At 37.1% G+C, this 22,795-nt stretch overlaps 1 protein-coding gene and 1 pseudogene across 5 annotated transcripts in view; one reads left to right on the top strand and one right to left on the bottom strand.

Moving 5' to 3' along the window:
* MSH3 (mutS homolog 3) overlaps positions 1-22,795 on the top strand; it is a 226,200-nt gene that overhangs the window by 75,698 nt on the left and 127,707 nt on the right. For all 5 annotated transcript variants that reach the window (XM_017507523.2, XM_017507543.2, XM_017507530.2 and 2 more), the window contains 3 exons: positions 2,517-2,631; positions 15,393-15,477; positions 18,112-18,221. In XM_017507523.2, the coding sequence (XP_017363012.1) occupies positions 2,517-2,631; positions 15,393-15,477; positions 18,112-18,221 (310 nt within the window). The remainder of the gene's footprint in view (positions 1-2,516; positions 2,632-15,392; positions 15,478-18,111; positions 18,222-22,795) is intronic.
* On the bottom strand, positions 19,665-22,019 carry LOC108288579 (annotated as a pseudogene).

Here is a 22,795-nt window from a genome sequence, read left to right on the forward strand (position 1 = left end):
GCTGGCGACCCGTGGGGCTCCTCCGCTGGGAATCTCCTGGTGCGTGAGCAACAAAAATTGATCTGAAAGTGTGGCGTCCTCTCATTCTCTGCGCTTTCAGTGGGAGCTACAATCCCGAGCTACTAGTGATCAGCCATCTTGGTTAGAGTGTATCCCATTTCTTTTCATTTTTTTAGATAAGGTCTCACTTTGTCACCCAAGCTGGAGTGCAGTGGTGCGATCTCAGCCCACTGCAACCTCTGTCTCTCAGACTCAAGCAATCCTCCCACCTCAGACTCCTGAGTAGCGGGACTACAGGCATGTACCACCACACCAAACTAATTTTTCTATTTTTTGTAGAGATGAAGTTTAGCCATGTTGCCTAGGCTGGTCTTGAATTCCCAAGTGCTTTCCAAAGTGCTGGGATTACAGGCATGAGCCACCACACCTAGCCAATTGTATCCCACATCTAACACCAGTATTCCATATTACCAAGAGGTCTTCTTATTTTCAACTAAAGACGTAAGTTCCAACACTATCATGACCCATTCGTGGTATCAGATTTAGTTAAAGGATCTGGGCCAGAAAACATAGCTTGCAAGCAGAGCATGTGCTCCTCTTAGTGGGTTAGTCCTCATGGCAGTCTTTGTGGCAGTGTCCAGGAGAGTGTGTGAAGGAAGGAGACTTGCATCAAGTGAGTGTAAGAGCCACCTTGGCTAAGAAGCTCCAGGCCCTTGAGGAGCCTGTATTTCTTGCTGCAGTCTCTACAAAAGACATGTCAGGTTACAAAAGTTAGTGCACTAAGGGAAGGCCAAAACTCTGGAGTCAGGTATTTATAATTCTTCTCAGTCCAGATATAATTTACTGATATTTGGTCATTTTTCCCATAGGCAGCGCTACCTTATAACACATTGATACACCATCTTTATCACGTTTTCAGGGAAACAAAGCTAGAAAGTTAAAATCAAATTCTCAGTGGAATGGAAAGGTGTTGTTATCCCTTCATTTACACCTGGTTTTATAAACACCTACAGTTAAAATTAATAACATATGTTATATTACTGATTTGTAGAGGGCATCTTGTAATACTTAAGTTTTTTTTACTTCTAAAAGTAATTAATGCTTATTGCAAGAAAGTCAAACAACATAGTTGTATATAAACAAAAAAGGAGAGGGCCTGCCCTCAAAGTTGTCCTCTGGTCTCTTATATGTTGGAGGGGTTATCATTAACAGTTTGTCATGTATCCTTGTGTAAAAATCCACACATACACACATGCACATACACACATAGTTCTTGTATTTGTTTAACGTAACTGGGATTTATTCAGCTAACTTTTTTGAATGCCTTCTATATGCCAGGCATTGGGTGTACAATAAGGAATAAAACAGACAAAAATTCCTGCTTTTTTGGAGTTTACATTCTAATGATGAGAGATGGACAATAAAATAAACTAGTGTGTTAGAAGGTGATAGTGCTATGAGAAAAACAAGGCAGGGGAATGGGTTGAACTTTTAAATAGGATGGTAAAGGAAGACCTCACTGAGAAAATGGCACTTGAATGACAATTTGCATAGAGATAGAAGGAGTTAAGGGAAAAAGCCACATAGACATATGAAGGAACAGTATTTCAGGCAGAGACAACAGTAAGTACAAAATATCTTAAGGTGGGAGGGTGCTTGGCATGTTTGAGGAATAGCAAGTAGTCTGTGTGCTGGAACAGAGTAACTGATAGGGAGACCATTAGGAAGTGAGCTCAGAAATAAAGAGGAGATAGCAGGCAGATTGTCGCAGGGTCACTGTAAGAACTTTGGCCTCTACTCTCAATGAGTTGGGGGATGTTGGATGACTTTTGAGCAAAGTAGTCTAATGATCTAATGTGTATTTTAAAAAGAGATTCCACTGGCTGCTCTGTTTAGAATACCCTGTAGGGTGCAAGGATGAAGCAGTGAGACCAGATGGAAAGCTGTTGCAGTGTTTGTGGTGAGACATGAGAATGATCAGACAACTTTTTTCCCCAACTTAGCAACATGTTATGGATGGCCTTCCATATCAGTGCAGATAACTGGAAGTCATTCCATTTGGTTGGTGCATAATAACCAGGATTTACTAAACTTTATTTAACTGCTACCCTGTTAATGTTTATTTAGGTGGTCTCTAGTTTTTTTAATATTCCAAAAGATTTTTCAAGTTACCTCCTTATACACACATCTCAACATGCAGTTTGGAGTATTTCTAGACAAAGGGAATGAGTGTTTTACATTTTGAAAAAATACCCTGTTCTCCAAAAAAGGTTCATTTCACCATCAGAAAAATGCCCTTTTTTTCCATACTGTGGGTATAAGTAGTGATTTACATTTTTCCAAAGGGCAATTTTAGGGGATATTGTCTAAATTACTGTTTTGATAACCATAAAGTTTTACTTAAAATTTGTGTTTAATAATGGTAACAAGTTAATGATTCTGTTTATTACATTTTTAAATTTTATTATTTATTTAAAAAATTTCTTTATAACAAGTTAATATATTCTGTTTGCTAGGTTCTAAAATTATTTCTGGCATCATTAACTTAGAGAAGCCTGTGATTTGCTCTTTGGCTGCCATCATAAAATACCTTAAAGAATTCAACTTGGAGAAGATGCTCTCCAAACCTGAGTAAGTGATTCCTCCAAAATTAACAAAAGGAGGAGGTCATATTATGAACGTTTCTTAAATTGAATTTGGTAGTACTGTACTTAGAGAAGCTTACCTGCTATTGATAGAATACTAAAGTGCAAGGATGAGCTGTTTGGTATTGTTGCTGAAGAATATTAAAAATTTATTGATAGAATTCTGTCAAATAAATTGTATTCATGATAGCTATTTGATATAGTTTTGACTACAAAACTGTGCTTTATACTAACTGGATCCAGAAATAGTATTAAAAAGTATTCATAAAATTTTGCCACCTTTCTTATTCTTGGTTTCAGCGACCATAAAGTTAGAGATAAAAGGACCAGCTTCTAACACAGCTTTTTACAAGAGTGATTAACTGTGCATTTTGGAAATTTAAAAGCTTACAATTGACATTCTAGGAAAATACTAGTTTAATGATCAGTGGAATAGAAAAAAGTTGGATACTTGTCTTTTTATAGTCTGCCTTCACCATCCCTTTCTCTTTGGCTGTCAAGAATCACCCTCCATTATATTGATTCGGATACACCATCTCTGTCCCATTCTGCACAGGTGGGAGGGCAGATAGGTGCTATCTCAGCAAAATGACAATATAAATTAACTAGGAAACAGAGGTGCTGGTTCGAGGTTGCTGGAGAGAGTCGAAGAAAGGCAGATTTCTTGGGGTTCTTTTTGTAATGTCTTTGGTGTATGTTCTCCTGTGTGGTATCATAGGAGAAATACCACATTCTCCCGTTCTATTTAATGATACAATAGAACAGTGCATCATTTCTCTGAAAGCAATTTTATCCTATTTAAAAGCAATCTAAATGCCTGTCAGGGATCCTTGTGCTATATTCATGCAATGTAATGTTATATAGTGATGAAAATGAACTAGAGCTATTAATATATGACCAATATTTAAAATTTTATTAGCAGTATATTAAGCCAAAAATAAAGTTGCTGAAGGACACCATTCTATGAAGTTAGAAACATGTGAAATCATACTATATCCTGCTTAAGAATATATATATACTTAGGGAATAAATGAATACATGCAGGGGAATAGCAAAAAATTCATAAGCAGAGTTCCTTCTAGCAGGGAGGAAGGGAAAGTAGTAAAGGTTGGGGATGGATGTGGCATAGAGAAGTTCTAACCAGTGTTTCATTTCTGAACCTGGGTATTGTATTAATCTATACATGTATTAGTGTGGCCAAAATGTTTTATTTTAAGAAGTGTCAGCCTGGCATTATACCCTCATTGGATTTCACTTTATACCCTCATGGACTCTACTTTAAGCTTCAAAAATAAACTTGCTGGAGAGATCGGTGTGGTTGGTTGTGTTGGGTCTTCATAAAGAAAAGGTGACAAGCTACCTACCAATTTGACTTGTTCATGATAGGGACTCTGTAAGTGAGGTAGCATTAATGATAAATAGCTCACCCATTAAGACTTGTATTTCTGTTCTTTCATCACCAAGCAAAGAAGTTTTAATGTTGGAATAAGGAAACTAACTTAAAAATCAGGGCCTGTTTTGTTTAGAAGTAAATGAATTTGGATGTGAAAAGATGTGTCTTCCTCTCATATATATATACATATATACACATATATATATATACGTGTATATATGTATATATGTGTATATATGTATATATATACATATATATGTGTATATATATATATGTGTGTGTGTATATATATGTATACTTTTTTTTTTTTTTTTTTTTTTTTTAAGATAGTGTCTTGCTTTGTTGCCCAGGCTGGAGTGTAGTGGTGTGATCTCAGTTCACTGCAACCTTTGCTTCCTGGGTTCAAGCAATTCTCCTGCCTCAGCCTCCCAAGTAGCTGGGATTACAGGTGCACACTACCACAGCCAGCTAATTTTTTGTATTTTTAGTAGAGACAGGGTTTCACCATGTTGGCCAGGCTGGTCTTAAACTCCTGGCCTTAAGTGATCTGCCTGTGTTGGCCTCCCAAAGTGCTGTGATTATAGGCATGAGCCACCATGCCTGGCCTGTCCTCCTCGTATTTCATTTGAAGTAAGAATAATACCAAGCAAGGGGTCTATATATACTGAAATTAAAATAGCTTATTTTCAAATTACCTCAAGGTCAACCTCTTGATAAATTGAGTGAAGCTGAACTTTTGCATCTTATAATTGGTGGTGGAGGATGGTCAGGAAACTAGCTCTGCTAGTGACTTGGTGTATAGTCTCATCTACCTGTTGGGTACTTCCATGGAGCCAAAGCCTAAAGACATAAAGTGCTCCACTTTGTACATATTCCCAGCATCTGGCATAAGCCCAGCACCTAGTAGGCTTTTATTAGCTGTTATTATTATATGTTGTATTAATACAGGATTAATGAAAGAAGGAAGGAATTCTTCATTCTGTGAGGGTGTATTTCAGTGGAAATTGCCAAATGGTCATTGGAAACCAAGATTAATTAATAAAGATGGTGATCAAACTGGCACTCTACTGTTGCTTAAAAATGAAATGTGATGTTTATGAGTGGCATGTAATTTGACTCTCAATATAATTCTAAAAAAGTAATTCTATAGTTCTTATATTTTGCAAAAATAGTGTTGCTTCTTAAGGTGATTAGTTTGGAAAAATGAATATTCTCATTTATGAAAAATTCACTTGCATTACTTTATAAACATACTTTATGCTGCTGAAGTTTTACCAAAAGCTGTGTTATCAAGGGGAAATTAAATTTCTCTTGAGTTGCCTTGTTTAGTAAATGCTTTCACATACATTGCTGCATATTTCATAAAAATAATGATATGCATTTATTTAAAGGTCCTTCTGCCATTACAGTAGACGTAGTTTGAGAACATATTGAGAACATTACATTTTAGGTAGTTTGAGAACATATACCATTTCAGGAATTGTTCTAAAGGATGATGTAAGTGAAGTTTTGTTAAGGCAGACGTGAGGTTCTAAAGTTATTTTGAGAGTTTAGTTTGTTTCAGAGAAAAACAGTGTGATAAAATAAATAGAATGTGAGGGATATTAGATATTTTTTATGCTAGAATTATCCTGATTCCTAAATTTATGAAATTCAAAGGAATCATCTTTTTGTTGTTGTTAGAAATAAATGCTTTTGCCATTTTGGATGTTTTTTATTAAGATTGGAGTGGTCACAACTTCAAAAAGATATTTTTGGAAAAGAATCAGAAAATTCACCCAATGTAAATTGTAAAATCTTTTTATTCAAGAGAAAACTTCTCGTGATAACAGAATGATAGCATGTGGTGATTACCTTTGCTAGTGAAAGAAATAGCTTAATATACAAGCTACTCTAAGACATCTAATGGCTAGTCACCAGGGATGCTGCTAAACATCCTAAAATGCACAGGATATTTCTCTACAAAAACAGATTATTTGGCCCCAAATGTCAATACTCCAAAACCAAACAAATATATTTCAAGAAAAGAAACTACAGACCAACCTTTTGATTATAGACACGAAAATCCTTAATGAAATATAAGTACATGGAATCAGGAATATATAAAAAAATGATTATACACCATGACTATTGGATTTATTTCAGGAATACAGATTTGGTTTAAAAATCTGGAAACCAGTTAATATAATCTACCTTACCAAAAACTACATGATAGTCTCAATAAACAGGAAAGGCTTTTTCATAAGATTCAATACCGCTTCATGCTAAAAAAGAAAAACTCAAAAAACTATAACTTAAGTGGAACTTTTTTGACCTGATAAAGGACGTTTATGAAAACCTCACATTAAACCTATCTGTTGTTACATATGACATGAACTTACATAGAGAAAAACATTAAAGAATCCACAAAAAAACTATTAGCAGGAATAGACAAGTTCACAAAGTTGCAGGACACAAAATAAATATGCAAAAATCAATTGTATTTCTGTATACAGTCATGCTGTATAGCAACATTGCTTTCAATGACAGACTGCTTTTGTGACAGTAGTCTCATAAGATTACAATATCATATTTTTACTGATACCTTTTCCATGATTAGATGTTTTGATACACAAATACTTATCATTGTATTAACAGTTGCCTACAGTATTCATAGGATAACATGCTGTAAAGTTTTGCAGCCTAGGAGAAATAGGAAATACCATATAGCCTAGATGTGTAGTAGGCTAATGTGTCTAGGTTTGTGTAAGTGCACTCCATGACGTTTGCACAACAATGAAATCACCTAACAATGTATTTCTCAGAATATTATCCCTATCATTAAGTGATGTATGACTGTAGTGGCAATGAAGAATCCAAAGATGAAGATTACAAAACAATTCAATTTATAAATTATTTATTCAAAAAGAATAAAATAAAAATGTATTTAACAAGAAGTATAAATTCTGTATTCTGAAAACTACAAAATATTATTGAAATAAGACCAAAATGAATAGAATGACATCCCCAAGCTGATGGATAGGAGACTTAATACTGTTCAGATGCAGTATTCCTCAGATCAGTCTCTAAGTTCAGGACAATTTGTATCAAATCCCAGCTGGCTTCTTTGGAGAAATTGACAAGCTGATTCTAAAATTCATAGAATTCGTATCACTGTTTCAAAACTTACTACAAGGTATACTCACAGTGTGGAGGGTGGAGTTAAAAAAATAGTGGAATTGGCATAAGCACAGACATATGATCATTGTGATACAGTTGAAAGTCTAGAAATAAGTAAACTTATGGTCATTTGATTACTGACGGGGGTGTTAAGACAATTCAGTGGAGAAAGAATTTTTTTTTTTTGAACAAATGGTGCCAAGATAACTGTCTGTGCAAGAGAATGAAGTTGGACCCTTGCTTCATGTCATATTTCAGTTTGGAAAATAACTGAAAATGGACCAACGACCTGATATGAGTTAAAACTGTTATACTCTTAGAAGAAAACATAGGCATAAATATTTGTAACCTTGGATGAGGCAATGAGTCTTAACTATGACATCAAAAGCACAGGTGAGAAAAGCAAAAATAGATACGTTGGGCTTCATCAAAATAAAAACTTTTGTTCTTCAAAGAACACCATAAGGAAGTGAAAAGACAACCCATTGAATAGAAGAATTTTTGCAAATCATACATCCAGTAAGGCACTTGTATCTAGAATATATTTATTAAAAAACTCTTATAAATCAATGGTAAAAAGATAACTCAGAAAATGGACAACTGATCCATATAGGTTTTTCTCCCAAGAATATATGCAAACAACCAAGAAGCACATGAAAAGATGCTCAACATCATTAAGCATCAGGTAAATTTACATCAAAGTCACGGTTAGACACCACTTCATGCCCACTAGGATGGCTGTAACTATGAAAAAAAAAAAAGATGTTGGTTGGGATGCAGACAAGTTAGAATCCTCAAACATTGCTAATGGGACTATAAAATGGTACAGCCATTTCGAAAAACAGTCTGTTAATGCCTCATAACATTTACTATGTGATCCAGCAATTCCACTAGATGTTACTTAGGACAATGAAAATATGACATTCACATAAAAACTTATACAAATGTTCATAAGAGCATTAGTCATAGTAGCCAAAACGTAGAAAAACCCTAATGTCCATCAACCGAAGAATGAATATCTAAAATGTGTTATATGCATACAATAGAAGATTGCTCAACCATAAAAAGGAATTAAATACAGATAAGTGTTGCAACATGATGAACCTTGAAAATATTATGGTAATTGAAAGACATCAGTCACAAAAAGTCTCATATTGTCTGATTCCATTTATATGAAATGTCCAGAATAGGCAAATTGATAGAGAGAAAGTAGTTAGTGGTTGCCTAGGGCTTTTGGGTTGTGAGGGGGAATGGAGAGTGATTGCTAATGAGTATAGTTTCTTTTTGGAGTGATAATATCTAGAATTACATGGTGATGATAGTTGGCCAATTTTAAAAACCACTTAATTGCGCACTCCTAGTGGGTGAATTGGATAGTGTGTGAATTATATCATAAGTTCAAACACACACACACACACACACACACACACACACACACACACACACTTTCAAATGTCGATAGTGCTGAGATTGAAAAAACTTTGTCTCTGTTTATTTTAATCCCATTATTAAGGCAATAGTCTTCTGAGGTTTATACCCAATGCCTCATATATTTTGAGGTGTTTCTACTCTGGTTGGAGAGCATTCCAAGCCCTTTGTGAACTCTGGTCACTGTTCACTACTATTTTCTGGTGGTTATTTCCCTGGTCTCACAGAAGTGCCTAAACACCTTTGAGGAATAGTATTTGTCCAAGAGTTGAGATGACTCTTTGGCCCATCTCTGGAGCTCTCTCTATGTGCAGCTCTGTTACTGGCATTCTGTCTCACGAATTCTTGTTTCCCTGCGCTTGCCAAGGAGGCAGTCATGTTGTTTACTTCATTTATTTTTCCTCTTTCAGGGATCACAGTTCTGGGCCAAGTGTTGTTCAATACCTGAGAAGTTTTCCCCTTCATATGTTTTGTCCAGTTTTCTTATTGTTTATGGTTGGAGGAAATTTCTCATGCAGTTGATTTTTTATGAATGAAAGCAGAGGTCAGGTGTCATCATTTCTGCACAGAAAGAACAGGAGAGGCAGGCTGGGTGTGGTGGCTCACGTCTGTAATCCTAGCACTTTGGGAGGTTAGGGCTGTCAGATTGCCTGAGCTCAGGAGTTGGAGACGAGCCTGGGCAACACAGAGAAACTCTGTCTCTACTAAAATACAAAAAATTAGCCGGGTGTGATGGTGGGTGCCTGTACTCCCATCTACTCACTCCAGAGGCTGAAGCAGAATTGCTTGAACCCGGGAGGTGGAGGTTGCCATGAACCGACATTGTGCCACTGTACTCCAGCCTGGGCGACAGAGCAAGACTCTGTCTCCAAAAAAGAAACAAAACAAAACCAAAAAATAAAATAAAAAAAACAGAAGGAGATGTATGAAGTTAGAAAAGCTGTCCTAAAAACTGCCTGTATTCTGAAACTTCAGGAAAATTAATCTTCACTTAAAAATTAGCAATGGGAAAAGAACCAAATTCAAATTTCTTACAAAATTATTATGAGAAAAAAGAGAATAAGGAGTAAGACATCATTACAAATAATATATACATGACAGAAAAACATGGTCACAAATGAAATAAAAATGATGATTTGGCCGAACATGGTGGCTCATTACCAGTAATCCCAGCACTTTAGGCCAAGGCAGGCAGATCACCTGAGGTCAGGAGTTCAAGACCAGCCTGGCCAACGTGGTGAAACCCTGTCTGTACAAAAATATGAAAAATTTGCCAGGCATGATGATGGGTGCCTGTAATCCCAGCTGCTTGGGAGGCTGAGGCAGAAGAATTGCTTGAACCTGGGAGTCGGAGGTTGCAGTGAGCCGAGATCGTGCCATTGTACTCCAGCCTGGGTGAGTGAGCGAGACTTGGTCTCAAAAAAAAAAAAAAAATGATCTACTGTTTTAAAATAAGCTAAAAGACACTAAGAAAATGATACTAAATGTGAAAGAACATAAATGAGAAGTATGAAAAACTGGAAATGAGGTGATAGGCTTTAAGAAAGAAATATAAAGAAAAAGGTCAATTTAGAACTGAAGGGTAAACTTGAAAGAACATAATAGCAAATAAGTGTAATACATATACTTCTAGAGAAGTAGAATTTAAAAAGAGAGATGTGCAAAACATTAACATAGCTGGCCTGATCACAAAGCTTTCCTTAGAAAGGCCTGCCTGCAAGCTTGGCCCTTGACTGGAGTCTGGGACCTTGAATTTTGGGAGAGTTTTCACCATTCCCCAATGAGAGGGGCTCACTGTGCCTTAACTGTTTGTGCAAACAACGTGGTTTTTGCTGATCACCTACTTTCTGGCAGCTGGAATTTTGGTACATGGTAGGGAGAGGGTACCTATGGCACCAGTCCAGGATAGAAACCATGGGTGCTGAGTCTCTGATGAGCTTCCCTGGTGGACATTTCACACATGTTGTTAAAATGCATTGGTGGGAAAATTAAGTGGATCCTGTGTGACTCCACCTGGAGAGGATTCTTGGATGCTGGCCCTGGTTTCCCCTGGACTTTGCCTCAGGCATCTTTTTCTTTGCCTGATTTTGCTTTTCTTTTTTTTTTTTTTCTTTTTTTTGAGACGGAGTTTCGCTCTTGTTACCCAGGCTGGAGTGCAATGGCGCGATCTCGGCTCACCGCAACCTCTGCCTCCTGGGTTCAGGCAATTCTCCTGCCTCAGCCTCCTGAGTAGCTGGGATTACAGGCACGTGCCACCATGCCCAGCTAATTTTTTTTTGTATTTTTAGTAGAGACGGGGTTTCACCATGTTGACCAGGATGGTCTCGATCTCTTGACCTCGTGATCCACCCGCCTCGGCCTCCCAAAGTGCTGGGATTACAGGCTTGAGCCACCGCGCCCGGCCCCTGATTTTGCTTTTCATTCTTTCACTGTAATAAATCATAGCTGTTAGTATTATTTTATGTCGAGTCCTGTGTATCCTCCATGAATCATTGAACCTGGCAGTGGTCTTGTGGATTCAACATACACCTTTCTCATTATTTGCCTTTCGAATGGGCTTATTTAGGAATGGGCTTATTTAGGCAGCATTTAGGAATTAAAGTTAGTCATGTTGTTTAATTACAAATCAATTGTAAGTGAATCTATAATCCTGACATTTTGTAATATAATACAATTTATAATTTATAGATCAAATTAACTGCCAGAATGTTAGACACATTTATGAACTCTGAAATTATGAACTGAATTTATGAACTCTGAAAATATTTCTGTACATATAGAACTGTTTTCAGTGATAGATTTTGTGTGTTATGTGGTAGTTTTTTTGTCATTGTTTCCATTTTAAAATGATGTTTAAATAGAATCTTTGTAATGGATTAATATTTCAAATAAGTTCTATGCCTTTATTGCCTTTGTCTAAGTTAAGAAGATTGGTTTTCTTTTTTCTTTTCTTTTTTTTTTTTTTAAGCAGGGTTGGAGTAATATAGTGTTGATTTCTCCATCCCACTTTTGGCAAAGATGTTTCTCACCCATTATTGAGGGAAAAAAAGCATCCATTGTATTTTTGGTGTCTGAAATATTGATAAACTATTTTCCCATATGTATAAGATTTCTATTCAGGTTCACACAGCATGAATTCTAGCCAGACATTGTTGATGAGTTTCATTTCAAAGCACATAGAATTTGGCTTCTTCCACAAGGATAAATAATTTAGAATTGCTTGAGTGTTTCAGGTCAGTGATCAGATACTATTGGATACCTAAGGATGCTGGCAGATATAACCCTTAGTTCAAAAATATATATGATTCTAACGGAAATAGGTGCTAACAGAAGGAAATTTCATTTCTATAGGGAAGGAAGTCTCCAACTCCAGAATACCTATAAATTTATACGTATAATTATAAATACTTATGAAATATATGGGAATCCAGAAGAATGGTTAGTCCTTGTAGTTGCTTGATAATTACCATTCTAGATGGGAAGCAGTTTGATTTAAGATTGCCCAGCGGTTGATCTTTTTTAAAAATCAATGTAGATGTCAGTTTAAAAAAGTTCCCACTGCATCTAATTTGAAATTTAGATAATTTATTAAGGACAAAAAGAAAAAACAAAAACACCCACAGTAAAAGAAAAGGCAGAAACACCCACAACCAACCAAATAAAAAACTGCACATACAACACATTAATACTTACATTAATACCATTAACTAAAATAACCTACACTTTTGCTCTCTAAAGGTCTGGTGTTGTGAGCTAACTTGAACCAACTTGGTTTTTGACAGTTCCTGCTTTCTTTTTGATATTGTAGATATTGGGTAAATTGTATGTAGATGAAGGCTATAAGCCTTCTACCCCACCCCCTCTGTACCAGGTAGTGGGTTAATTCAAACTGAATTCTGCCACTCATTTAGATACTTTTTAGCAAGTGGGCATAAAAACAGTCACAGAAACTCTTCTCTAGCTCTGTGAAATTCCAATTCTGTCATTTTGGTATTCTGACAGTATCTTGTTTCAGTGGTTCACTTGAAACATATGCAACATTATAATAGGGACAGTTCACTTTTAGTTGGAGTCAGGGAACAAATCCTGAGATAACTGGTAGAAGAGGGGATGTTTTCAGATTCCTGAGCCTAAAACACCATCTCTTAGGGTATGGACTGTTGGGTTTACAGGATTATTATACTCTGTTCATGTGAGGGAGGAGCCAACTGGGCAGTATTTCTGCACAGCTCACAAACTTCCATACCACATATTTTGCCAGTGAAAAATTATGTCTTAACACATCTGTTGTTGACAGAAGATAAAGGCAGCTAGCTGAGATGCTTTTAGGAAAGGCTGCTAGATTGTGGTTTCTTGATTAGTCTCATGCCAACTGTTATGGCTTGAATGTTTGTGTCCTTCAAAATTCACATGTTGAAACCTAGTCATGTGAGGTTTAAGGTATTAAGAGGTGTGGCCTTTTAGGAAGTGATTAGGTTATGAAGGCAGATCGTTTGTAAATGGGATTAATGCCCTTATATTTAATAGAAAAGGTTTGAAGGAACTGTTTGCCTCTGCTCCATGTGAAGACAAACAGAAGGTGCCGTCTATGGGAAATGAGCCCTCACCAGACACCAAATCTGCTGGCACCTTGATCTTGGAATTCACAGCCTCCAGAACTCTGAGTAATAAACTTCTGTTTACAAACTGCCCATTATGAGATGTTCTGTTATAACTAAATGGGCAAAGATGCCAACTAAGTACCCTTCTAGAGTCGATGTCTGTTTAGGGCACTAACATGTTAACTAGTCACCCCTAGGATGGACTTAGTTAAAAATAACTGTCAGAACAGGGAAAGTAAGGACTCATATCTAAACATGTGGGTAACTGGTTAGGTACCAACTCAGAGCCCAGGCTATCAGCCCTTCCAGGTTGATCTTTGACCATGAATTTATGTGAGCTCTTGTCAGCTACACAGCCAATCGCTGCCTAATTGTTTCTTCTTGTAAATAATGTTTTACATTTTGTAACTTTCTCTGGGTATTTCACAGACATTTCTGGAGGTTTGTGATTCAAAGGGAAAAAAAGTAAACCCAGCCTGGTTTTCCCATAGGGAGATGGCAGACATTTGTAGAGCATCTATTGTTCGCTAAGCCCTACAGGTGCCACAGGATGAATTAAGATGTGATCCTTGCCTTCAGGGAGCTTAGATCTATTAAGGAGGATAGAGGTACAACATAAATTGCTGTAATTCAAGACAAATTAACTGCTACAAGAGGGAGAAAAAGGGCTGAACATCTGCTATCCTTCAGTTTTGGAGTTGCTTCCCTCTGAAAATCATTAACAGATTATCATTCTTTTGAAGCTAGATCAAACCTGTCACAGATGCATTACACTAACAAAGGACAGCATTCCTTTGTTACTAGGTAATATTCCTAATTTGAGACAATGTATTTCTCTTTTCCAGGGCTTAAAAGCCTTGGTCAGAGGAGTCATCTAGAAGTGAAGGAATCTCTTTTTGGGTGCTGCTTTTTCAGGCTCTGATTTTAGGTTCTCTACAGTTCTGGGGGAGGGCTTGTTTTTATAAGTGGGGAAACTGGATGTTACCTAAGTTTCGTTACAGCCATGAGAAGGGTGGTTGGGTTTATAGCACGAACACTTATGCCTTTCTTTCGTTACATAATTTGGTGACCTGCTGTTACTTTTCTTGCCTTTAAAAATAAGCTCTTAAGCCTGTAAGTGCTGTTGACAGAAACATCTGAGGACTGGCTGATAAAGGAAATTGAATTACTGCATTAGTACTACATTGATTAGTACTTCTTAACATGAATTGGAATTATACATACATTTAATAGTCATGTTGTAGCTCATTCTCACATTGAAATTTATTGAATTTCTAATTTTGTTTTGGATAGTGAAAGGGACAAGAAGGAGAGTGTGAATGCTTTAACTGAGCTTAAGAAAATAACAGTGTTTTATACCCACTAAATGTGGCCATGGTAATGTGTGTTGTTAATTACAGAGTAAGTAACACTTGTTGAATATGTTGGAATCTTTTTTTTTCTAAGTAGTCTCACTGTGTCGCCTAGGCTGGAGTGCAGTGGTGTGATCTCATCTCACTGTAACCTCCACCTCCTGGGTTCAAGCTATTCTTGTGCCTTAGCCTCCTGAGTAGCTGGGACTGCAGGCACACGCCACCATGCCTGGCTAATTTTTGTATTTTTTATTAGAGATGTGTTTTTGCCATATTGGCTAGGCTGGTCTCAAACTCTTGGCCTCAGGTGATCCACCTGCCTTGGACTCCCAAAATGCTGAGATTACAGGTGTGGGCCAGTGTGCCTGGCCTATAATTTTGATTAAAAGTATTTATCAAGATGATCTCATGCTGAAGGATAAGGACAACAGGTTTAAGTATCATGACATATTTTTCTAGCTGATTGCATAGCTTTTCACGAAGATATGACTACTGTGCTTGGCTAATGATAAAAGACCATGTTCGGTTCTATTCCTGGAGCAAAACTGAAGCAAAATGTTGTTACCATTACTTTCCTTCCCTGTTCTTGTTTGTTTTGTTAGAGTAACTATCCTTGTCTTGCATCAATATATTTAACAGCACCAGCATTAATGGAATACAACCTAGTGAATTTTCATTTTGCTCCTTTTGATTTGATTTCCTATCAGAATGCTATTTTTTGCCGTAATGTAACCGGAATATTTCTAGTTCCTGAATTAGTTTTTATTTCCTTATGCACTTACATCTAGGGTAATTATGTTTGATTATTTTACAGGAATTTTAAACAGCTGTCAAGTAAAATGGATTTTATGACAATTAATGGAACAACATTAAGGAATCTGGAAATCCTACAGAATCAGGTCAGGCAAACATAAGGGTTAGTTGATTATAAATTGTTTTGGAAAAAACTTCCGAGTAAGGTAGGCAGCAGTCTGCTTTTAGAGGAGCAGGTGAAAATATAGTGTCTTTAGCTGACTGCTCTGTTAATTGATAACTGTAGCACTTTTTGGAGAATGAACTGTACGAAATACTTCTTTGGGGTTTTGGGGGGGAACAATGGAGCTGCCCTTTTTAATGACTGAGGGGCATGCTCATCCTGACAATTTCTGTATCATCATTTCTGCATCAGGTATTTTTTTGGAAAGGCATCATCATTGAAAATTAATATGAAGTGACTTTCTTTTGTCTACTTGGTTATGTTTTTTCAATATACGTTGAACTTTTTGTTGAAATGTTTGCAGTGTTATTATTCAAGTTATAAAACAGGTTTCTGGGATATTCAGTTTGACTATAAGATGCATAATATTTCAGTTCATAAACTTCCTTTCTTTTTTTTTTTTTTTCCAAGATAGTCTCAGTCTGTCACCCAGGCTGGAGTGAAGTGATGCTATCTTGGCTCACCGCAACACCGATCTTGAACCTGCTCCTCTCAGGTTCAAGCGATTCTCCTGCCTCGTCCTCCCTAGTAGGTGGGATTATAGACATCCACCACCACGCCTGGCTAATTTTTGCATTTTTAGTAGACACGGGGTTTTGCCATGTTGGCCAGACTGGTTTCAAACTCCTGACCTCAGGTGATCCGCCCACCTCGGCCTCCCAAAGTGCTATGATTACAGGCATGAGCCACTGCGTCCAGCCTCAGTTTGTAAGCTTTCATTGTTTGTCTTTTATTGATGAATTAGGAAGATAATAGATTAAAGTTATTGCTTTCATTTATTAAATTATCACTTGGGAAGATGAGATATTATGAAATTAATGTTATCCCAACAAAGTCATATAGATAAAAAGCAACCCCCAGTCATTTGATTAAGTAGTGGAGAACCAGAGCTGTCTGAGTCAAAGGAGTTAAAGCTCTTCAGAAATATTTTTTACTTTTGCAAATTAAAGCAAATGCTGAATTTATTCTCCTGACTCCTGAATCTGTATATTAATAACTAGTTTCCCTTAATTTCTTCCTGTTCCAGTCTGTTCTGCTATGCTGAATTCAGACGTATTTTTCTTCAGTAACGTTTTTATCTTGTCATCATCTAAAAGCTGAGAATCTGTCCTGCAGATCTCACTCATCAACTCTGTAGCCATCTCCATGATAGGAAACAAGTAGTAGGAGTCAAGGGGCATTTCTTGGCTGAAGGAGTGCTCACAGTCAGCCTGCAGCCAGCCCTGGCATTGCAAGCGTTCCTTGCTTCTGCTGCATCTTCTCTGTTCAAATCCTACTACAACAGAGCCAGTTCTGAAATCAAATTCCTAAGGCAAAAATCATCTAGAATTAAAATACCCTTTAAAATTCCTTCCTTTGTTGGGCCTTGCACCATTTTAGAAGGAGAAGCTAAGGATTAACAACTGCTTGTCTTTGTACCTCAACTCCCCCCATCACCACTCCTTTCCAAGGAGCAATGGAAAGAGGTGAAATGTGGGGGTTGGGTGTCAGCGAGAACAAAGATATGATAGGACATGCGTCTCTCCCACCCCTCTTGCCTGAGCCTGCTTTTCCACTGGTATCTGGGAATTGTCCTCCTCATGGGACCCTTTACCCCAGTCAGGCCATTCAGGCTCTGGTTTCAGGAACATATAGTGCTGCTGCTGACCTGGACTGTCCTCCCCTTCCAGCCCATCCTCAGAGGAACCTTTCTGACCTTGTACCTTCTCTGTGCTCTCTGCATTGAACTCCTGAGACCTGAGAGCTTATGTCACACCTTTTTTAGTTGATTCCTGGTAGGTGGCATTGTATCCTAATTATGAGCCTTTTTCCATCTTGGCTATAAGCACCCTGAGGGCAGGACCATGTCCTTGCTGTGTTCGGCACATAGAAGGTTCTCTGGAAGTAGCTACTTACAGAGGAAAAGGAATAAAGAAAAGACCAAAAAACCCAACTCAAGTGGAAACAGCCATTTTAAGTTTCAAGATTTAAATATCTCAGTGGGCTTTGTAATACTGTGAAAACTTGGTTAAAATGAACTATCTCTAGTTAATTGTGATTTTTTTTTAAGACCCAAATTTTAAGCGGCAAAAGCAAACTCTTTTAGGGATTTAGTAAAACAGACTAAAATTCCTTCTTGGGTAAATACCTAGAGTACAGTGCAGGTTCGTATCTGTCTCTAGCACATTGTTCAGTGTTGTCATGAGCGCATTGGTCTATAAAATGGTAACTGTGAAATATCAAAGGAAAATTAAGTCATCTTCAATATATTGTAGTTCTCAAGATAGGAAAGTATGCAATTATATTTTAAAGATGTTTAGATAAGTGTGCATTTCAAAAGAATCTTCTGAATAATTTATTTGCAGGTAACCAAAAACTACAAATGATCCCTTTTCTGTGTAAATGTCAGTACTTCTTTCTGTATGTATTTATTCAGCTGTCAAACATTAAATGAACACCTCTCATGTGCCACACGTTGTGCTAGGAATATATGACATTTAGAATTGGGGTATATGAAATAATAATTTGGGACAAATAATTGTCTAGTTAATAAAACTTGTTTTCTGGTCTTTCTTAGACTGATATGAAAACCAAAGGAAGTTTGCTCTGGGTTTTAGACCACACTAAAACTTCATTTGGGAGACGGAAGTTAAAGAAGTGGGTGACCCAGCCACTCCTTAAATTAAGGTAAAAGGAATTCTTATTTTGGTGTTTAATCTGAACGTATAAAATTATGAAATTAAAGGCATCTTAAAACTAAGGTTACCATTGTTTAAAAGAACACAGTTTTAAATTGGGGAACATTTTATTTTATAAGTGAGCAATAGACTGGCTATCTAGTATTACGAGGATTTTTTTCCTCATTCTCACAAATGAGCCTGCTTGCAGATTGGCAGACATAAGGCATTGTCCAGGGATAGGGAGGAGAGATGGGCAGGTGCCTTTTGTGCAGGGCTTTGAAGGCTAGACTGAGGAGTTGCTAGCCAGAGGGCTGATATGATCACAGCTGAGCCTTGTGCAGGATGGCACTAAGTGGTAGTAGTGGTCGGGTCAAGTTAGTGAGTTCATGGAGAGGTGCTGAGGACCTGAGCTACATCAGTAGCAGCAAGGAGTCCAAAAGAAGCGGTCAAGTGTGAAATGCTTAGAACAGTAGAGTGAGTAAACAAGGAGCTCCCTAAGGGAAGGTGCTTGAATACAGTTCTTAACATACAGTGATTTCCAAGGTTGCTTGCACACTGGAATCACCTGAGATGCCTCACAAACCACTGATGCCTGTGTCCAGCCCCATAGATTGTGATTTAGCTGGTCTCTAGCATGACCAGGGAGTTGAGATTTAAATTTGACACAGATGAGTCTGATATGCAGATAAATTTGGAGATTCTGACCTAGAACAGTGCTGGCACTTAGTCGAAGCCCAGTTAATTTTTATTAAATGAAAGCTGTTACTTATTGAGACATTCTATTACTGGTATTTAATACTCAAAATCACCCTCTGAGATAGGTCCTTGAACTGAGGAAACAGATTCAGAGAGCTTCACTAACTTGCTTAGTGTTTCACAGCTGAGAGAGGTAAATATCAGATTTAAAACCAGCATTGACTCCAGGGACCCTAGCAAGAACTAGCCATTGTCCTGAATAGTTACACCTCTGGCTAGGCCAGAGTGAATATGGTTGCTGGTGAAAAGAACTGCTATGTGTTGGCTCTGTCAACGGAGTGAGTCACTCCCACTAATCCTCAGTGTTCTCACCTTTGATATGGTAGAACACCTCATCACAGCATTGCTGTAAGGAATAAAATTTTGAGCTCTTTATCTAATACCACACAGTATGCTAGGAGCTTTATGAGCATTCTCTTTTAAACTGCACAGCAGCCTCACTAAGCAGATGCTGTTATTAGCCCCATGTTACTCTGTGATTAATAAATAGTCACTATCTTCAATAAAGGATTGTGGTTGTTAACGTTGGTCATAAGCTTGAAAACATTGTTTCGGGTTTTGCTGTTTTTTTTTTTTTCTTTTGCAAGTTGTTTTATTTACAATGCCAACTTTAAAAGGTCACTAAAGTTAACTGGACAATAATCTAGGCAGTTGTCACTTTACAAAAAAGAAAGCCTAAAATGCCATTTTCTACAGAGAACCTGCAGTACAGTTTTATTCAGAGCATTGAAAAAAGAAACTTTTGATCATACTGTTAGAAACTCAGCCATAGGTTTGGAATCTGTACTCTTAACTACACATTTACTGGGTACAGTATTCTGTTCATATGATTGATTTGCTGCTGCATTTCTCTGCTCTTTGTCTGATATTAACAATTATAAACAGAGCAGTGCAGCTAGTATTTGTAACATTTGTTACAGTGTGACAGTGTCAACTACATTTCACTTTTCTTCACACAGCTGGTTCTCTTGGCATACCTGGGCCTCCTCTTCTTTAGTAAAGTCATTTTTGATATGGGAAGTCTTACGAATCTTCTCAGGACTTTTCTCCTTGATCGTATTTGCAACAGTCTTGCATGTAACATCAAGCAAACCTTTGATGTTTAAGTAGTTTGCAGCCAGAAGAAGTACAAAAAGTATTCCTTAGTCGACTTTCAGGAATTCTTGGTCCTAAGGAGGGATCTCCTCTGTTCGTTTTCTTTGTTCGCCTCATCCTCAGGAGGAGAAGGGCCATTTTTGTGGTGGGTGCACCACTGAATGACCTGTTAAAAATATTGCTACATTAACATTTGGTAGAACAGCTGGGTCATTATCTCCATCATCCACTCTCAAATCTTCCAACATGGTCTTGATAGTCACAGATTGTTTGGCAATTTCCAAATCAAATATCTCTCCATCAGAACTCTGCACCTTAATTGATGGCATGGTGTTCGATCTTAAGGAGAACACTGGCCAGAGCCTGATTGAACAGGGCGCCGTCAGCAAAAAAGAGGAAGGCAGAGGACAAGGACACTCAAGACACTGTTTTGATGATGATAATTACCAAATCTTTTCAGATTTAGTGGGTTACTGCAATTTCTTTTCTTAACCATAAAGATCTTAAGACATGGGAAACTGATGAGGTAAAGAAGAAATCCTGAAAATGAAAATATCTCCCGTAGTTCAGCATTCTAATGGAATAAGCAGACCTTGCAGAGCAAACGCAGGCAAGATGGCTTTCTGTAAGGGTTGCAGCACTGTGGCTGCTGGAAAGACATCTGCTTAAATATCTACTACAGTTCTTGCTGTGTTTTTGCTTGCTTATTTCTGCAGAAACAGACTCACTGGCAGACTTTTCCATGTAAATTGAAATAATTTTTTTATTTCCAATGTTAAATTTCTTTTTTTTTGTAGGTACCCAGGATTAATTTGAGATAAATCCAGTAGACCATGTTGTCTGCTGTTAGGGGCTGAATCATGTATCTCTGGGGATCCTACCTTCCCAGAAAGGCAGAGAGAAACATGCCAGGCATTCAGCACTGATGTTTTCAAATATGAACTTTCTGCTGACCTAACATTGATGCTAGCCAAAAACAAACACACAAAACTTTTCTTTGCCCTTTTATTTTAGGTCATGGTTTTCAAACTTTTATCATCCTAATCCATTAAATCTATTTCAAAAGAATTACAGTTTAATTTTAATGGCACCTGCAACCTTTTCCAAACAAATACCTGGAGAGAATCTACTGATTAGTCAGTGGCTTGGCTATATAATTAGTCATGCACTGCATGACAACATTTTGGTCCTTGGGGGACTGCATATACAGAGGTGTTTTCTATGTTTAGAAATGTTTAGACACAAATACTTACCATATTACAGTAGCCCGCAGTATTTAATACAGTAACATGCTGTCCAGGTTTTAGCATAGGAGCAGTACACTGTACCATATAGCCTAGCCTAGGTGTGCAGTGGGCTATACTATCTAATTTTATGTAACTATATGCTCTGTAATGGTCATAGAATGACAAAATTGCCTAACGATGCATTTTGCAGAATGTATTCCCATCATTAAGTGAGGCATGATGGTGTTGTTGTTTATACTAATATAAGTGCCATAGTGATCACATTAGTGGCTCATCCAGACTAATATTCTGTCTCTGACATTAACAGCCAAAGGTTAGTTTAGGGTCTGGTTTTCTTCTGCAGTGAAGTCATAGAACAAATAATGGATGACGAGGGAATTTAGCAAAGTAATGCAGATCTCCCCAAGTTCTGCAAGATCCCGTTGTCAGTCATCCATGAATCTCCTAAATCCCTTAAGCTCCTCTTTGTATTTTTACCTTGTTCTTGCTCTTAAGGGCAAACACATAGTTCACAAGTCTAGGACCAGGCATTCAAGTTTCAGAGGACTTTCCACTCGCATCACCTTTTATTCTGTAAAATGGCCTCTTTGGTGCAGAATTTTAGTAGTGACTTTTAGAAAGTAAAAATGTTTTTTACTTTATACCTATTGACTGATTCAAAGAGTTCACTTAGATTATTGATGCTAGATTTTACTTTTTTGGTATCACATTAGTGTTTATAAATAGGTTATTTTTTTCTTATGTGTTGTCACCTATAGTTTTTATCAGTTCTGCTAATTTTAGGAAAGAAGATTCTTCAATGTAGTTTTTTTTTTTTTTTTTTAAATAAATGAATGCTGCATTGGGATGCCATTAGTCTTAAAGCCTTTTAAAATTAAATAGATTATATTGAATTCATTTTTTTTGAGGTTCTATCTTTGGGCTTTACTTTCAGTTGCTACAGTCTTGTCAATTTTTTATTTATACATACACACACACACACACACACACGCATATGTATGCCATTGATTTTGTCAAAAAGTCTGAAAATGCAAATTCTGCTTGTAAATATTGGTAGAGGAAGAAAAAAGAAAACCATGAGATGAGTCTATGCACCAGATTCATCAGGGGGATATATGGGATGAGTCTCTAAAATGGTGAGTTAGGCAAAATAGTTAGTTTCCAAGGCAGATTTTTTTTTTTAATCTTAGAGGTATTCCACTTTCAGTAGGAAACTGTGTATTTTTAAAATAAACAAAAAGAAATTTAGTTTTTTTCATGAGTACCTCTTCTTCTACCTGTACCTTAATTTTCTTTAATTAAAAAAATGTATAAAGTTTTGTCTTTAATTGACAAATAACTGTATATATTCATATTACAGTTCTCTAGAGGGAGAGGACTAGTAGGATAGATGTATATATGAGACGGATTTTATTAAGGAGTATTGACTTACATGATCACAAGGTGAAGCCATCTGCAAGCTCAGGGGCAAGGAAGCCAGTCT

Source organism: Cebus imitator, unplaced genomic scaffold (genome assembly GCF_001604975.1).
Source record: "Cebus imitator isolate Cc_AM_T3 unplaced genomic scaffold, Cebus_imitator-1.0 Scaffold16, whole genome shotgun sequence".
NCBI classification, from domain to species: Eukaryota; Metazoa; Chordata; class Mammalia; order Primates; family Cebidae; genus Cebus; species Cebus imitator.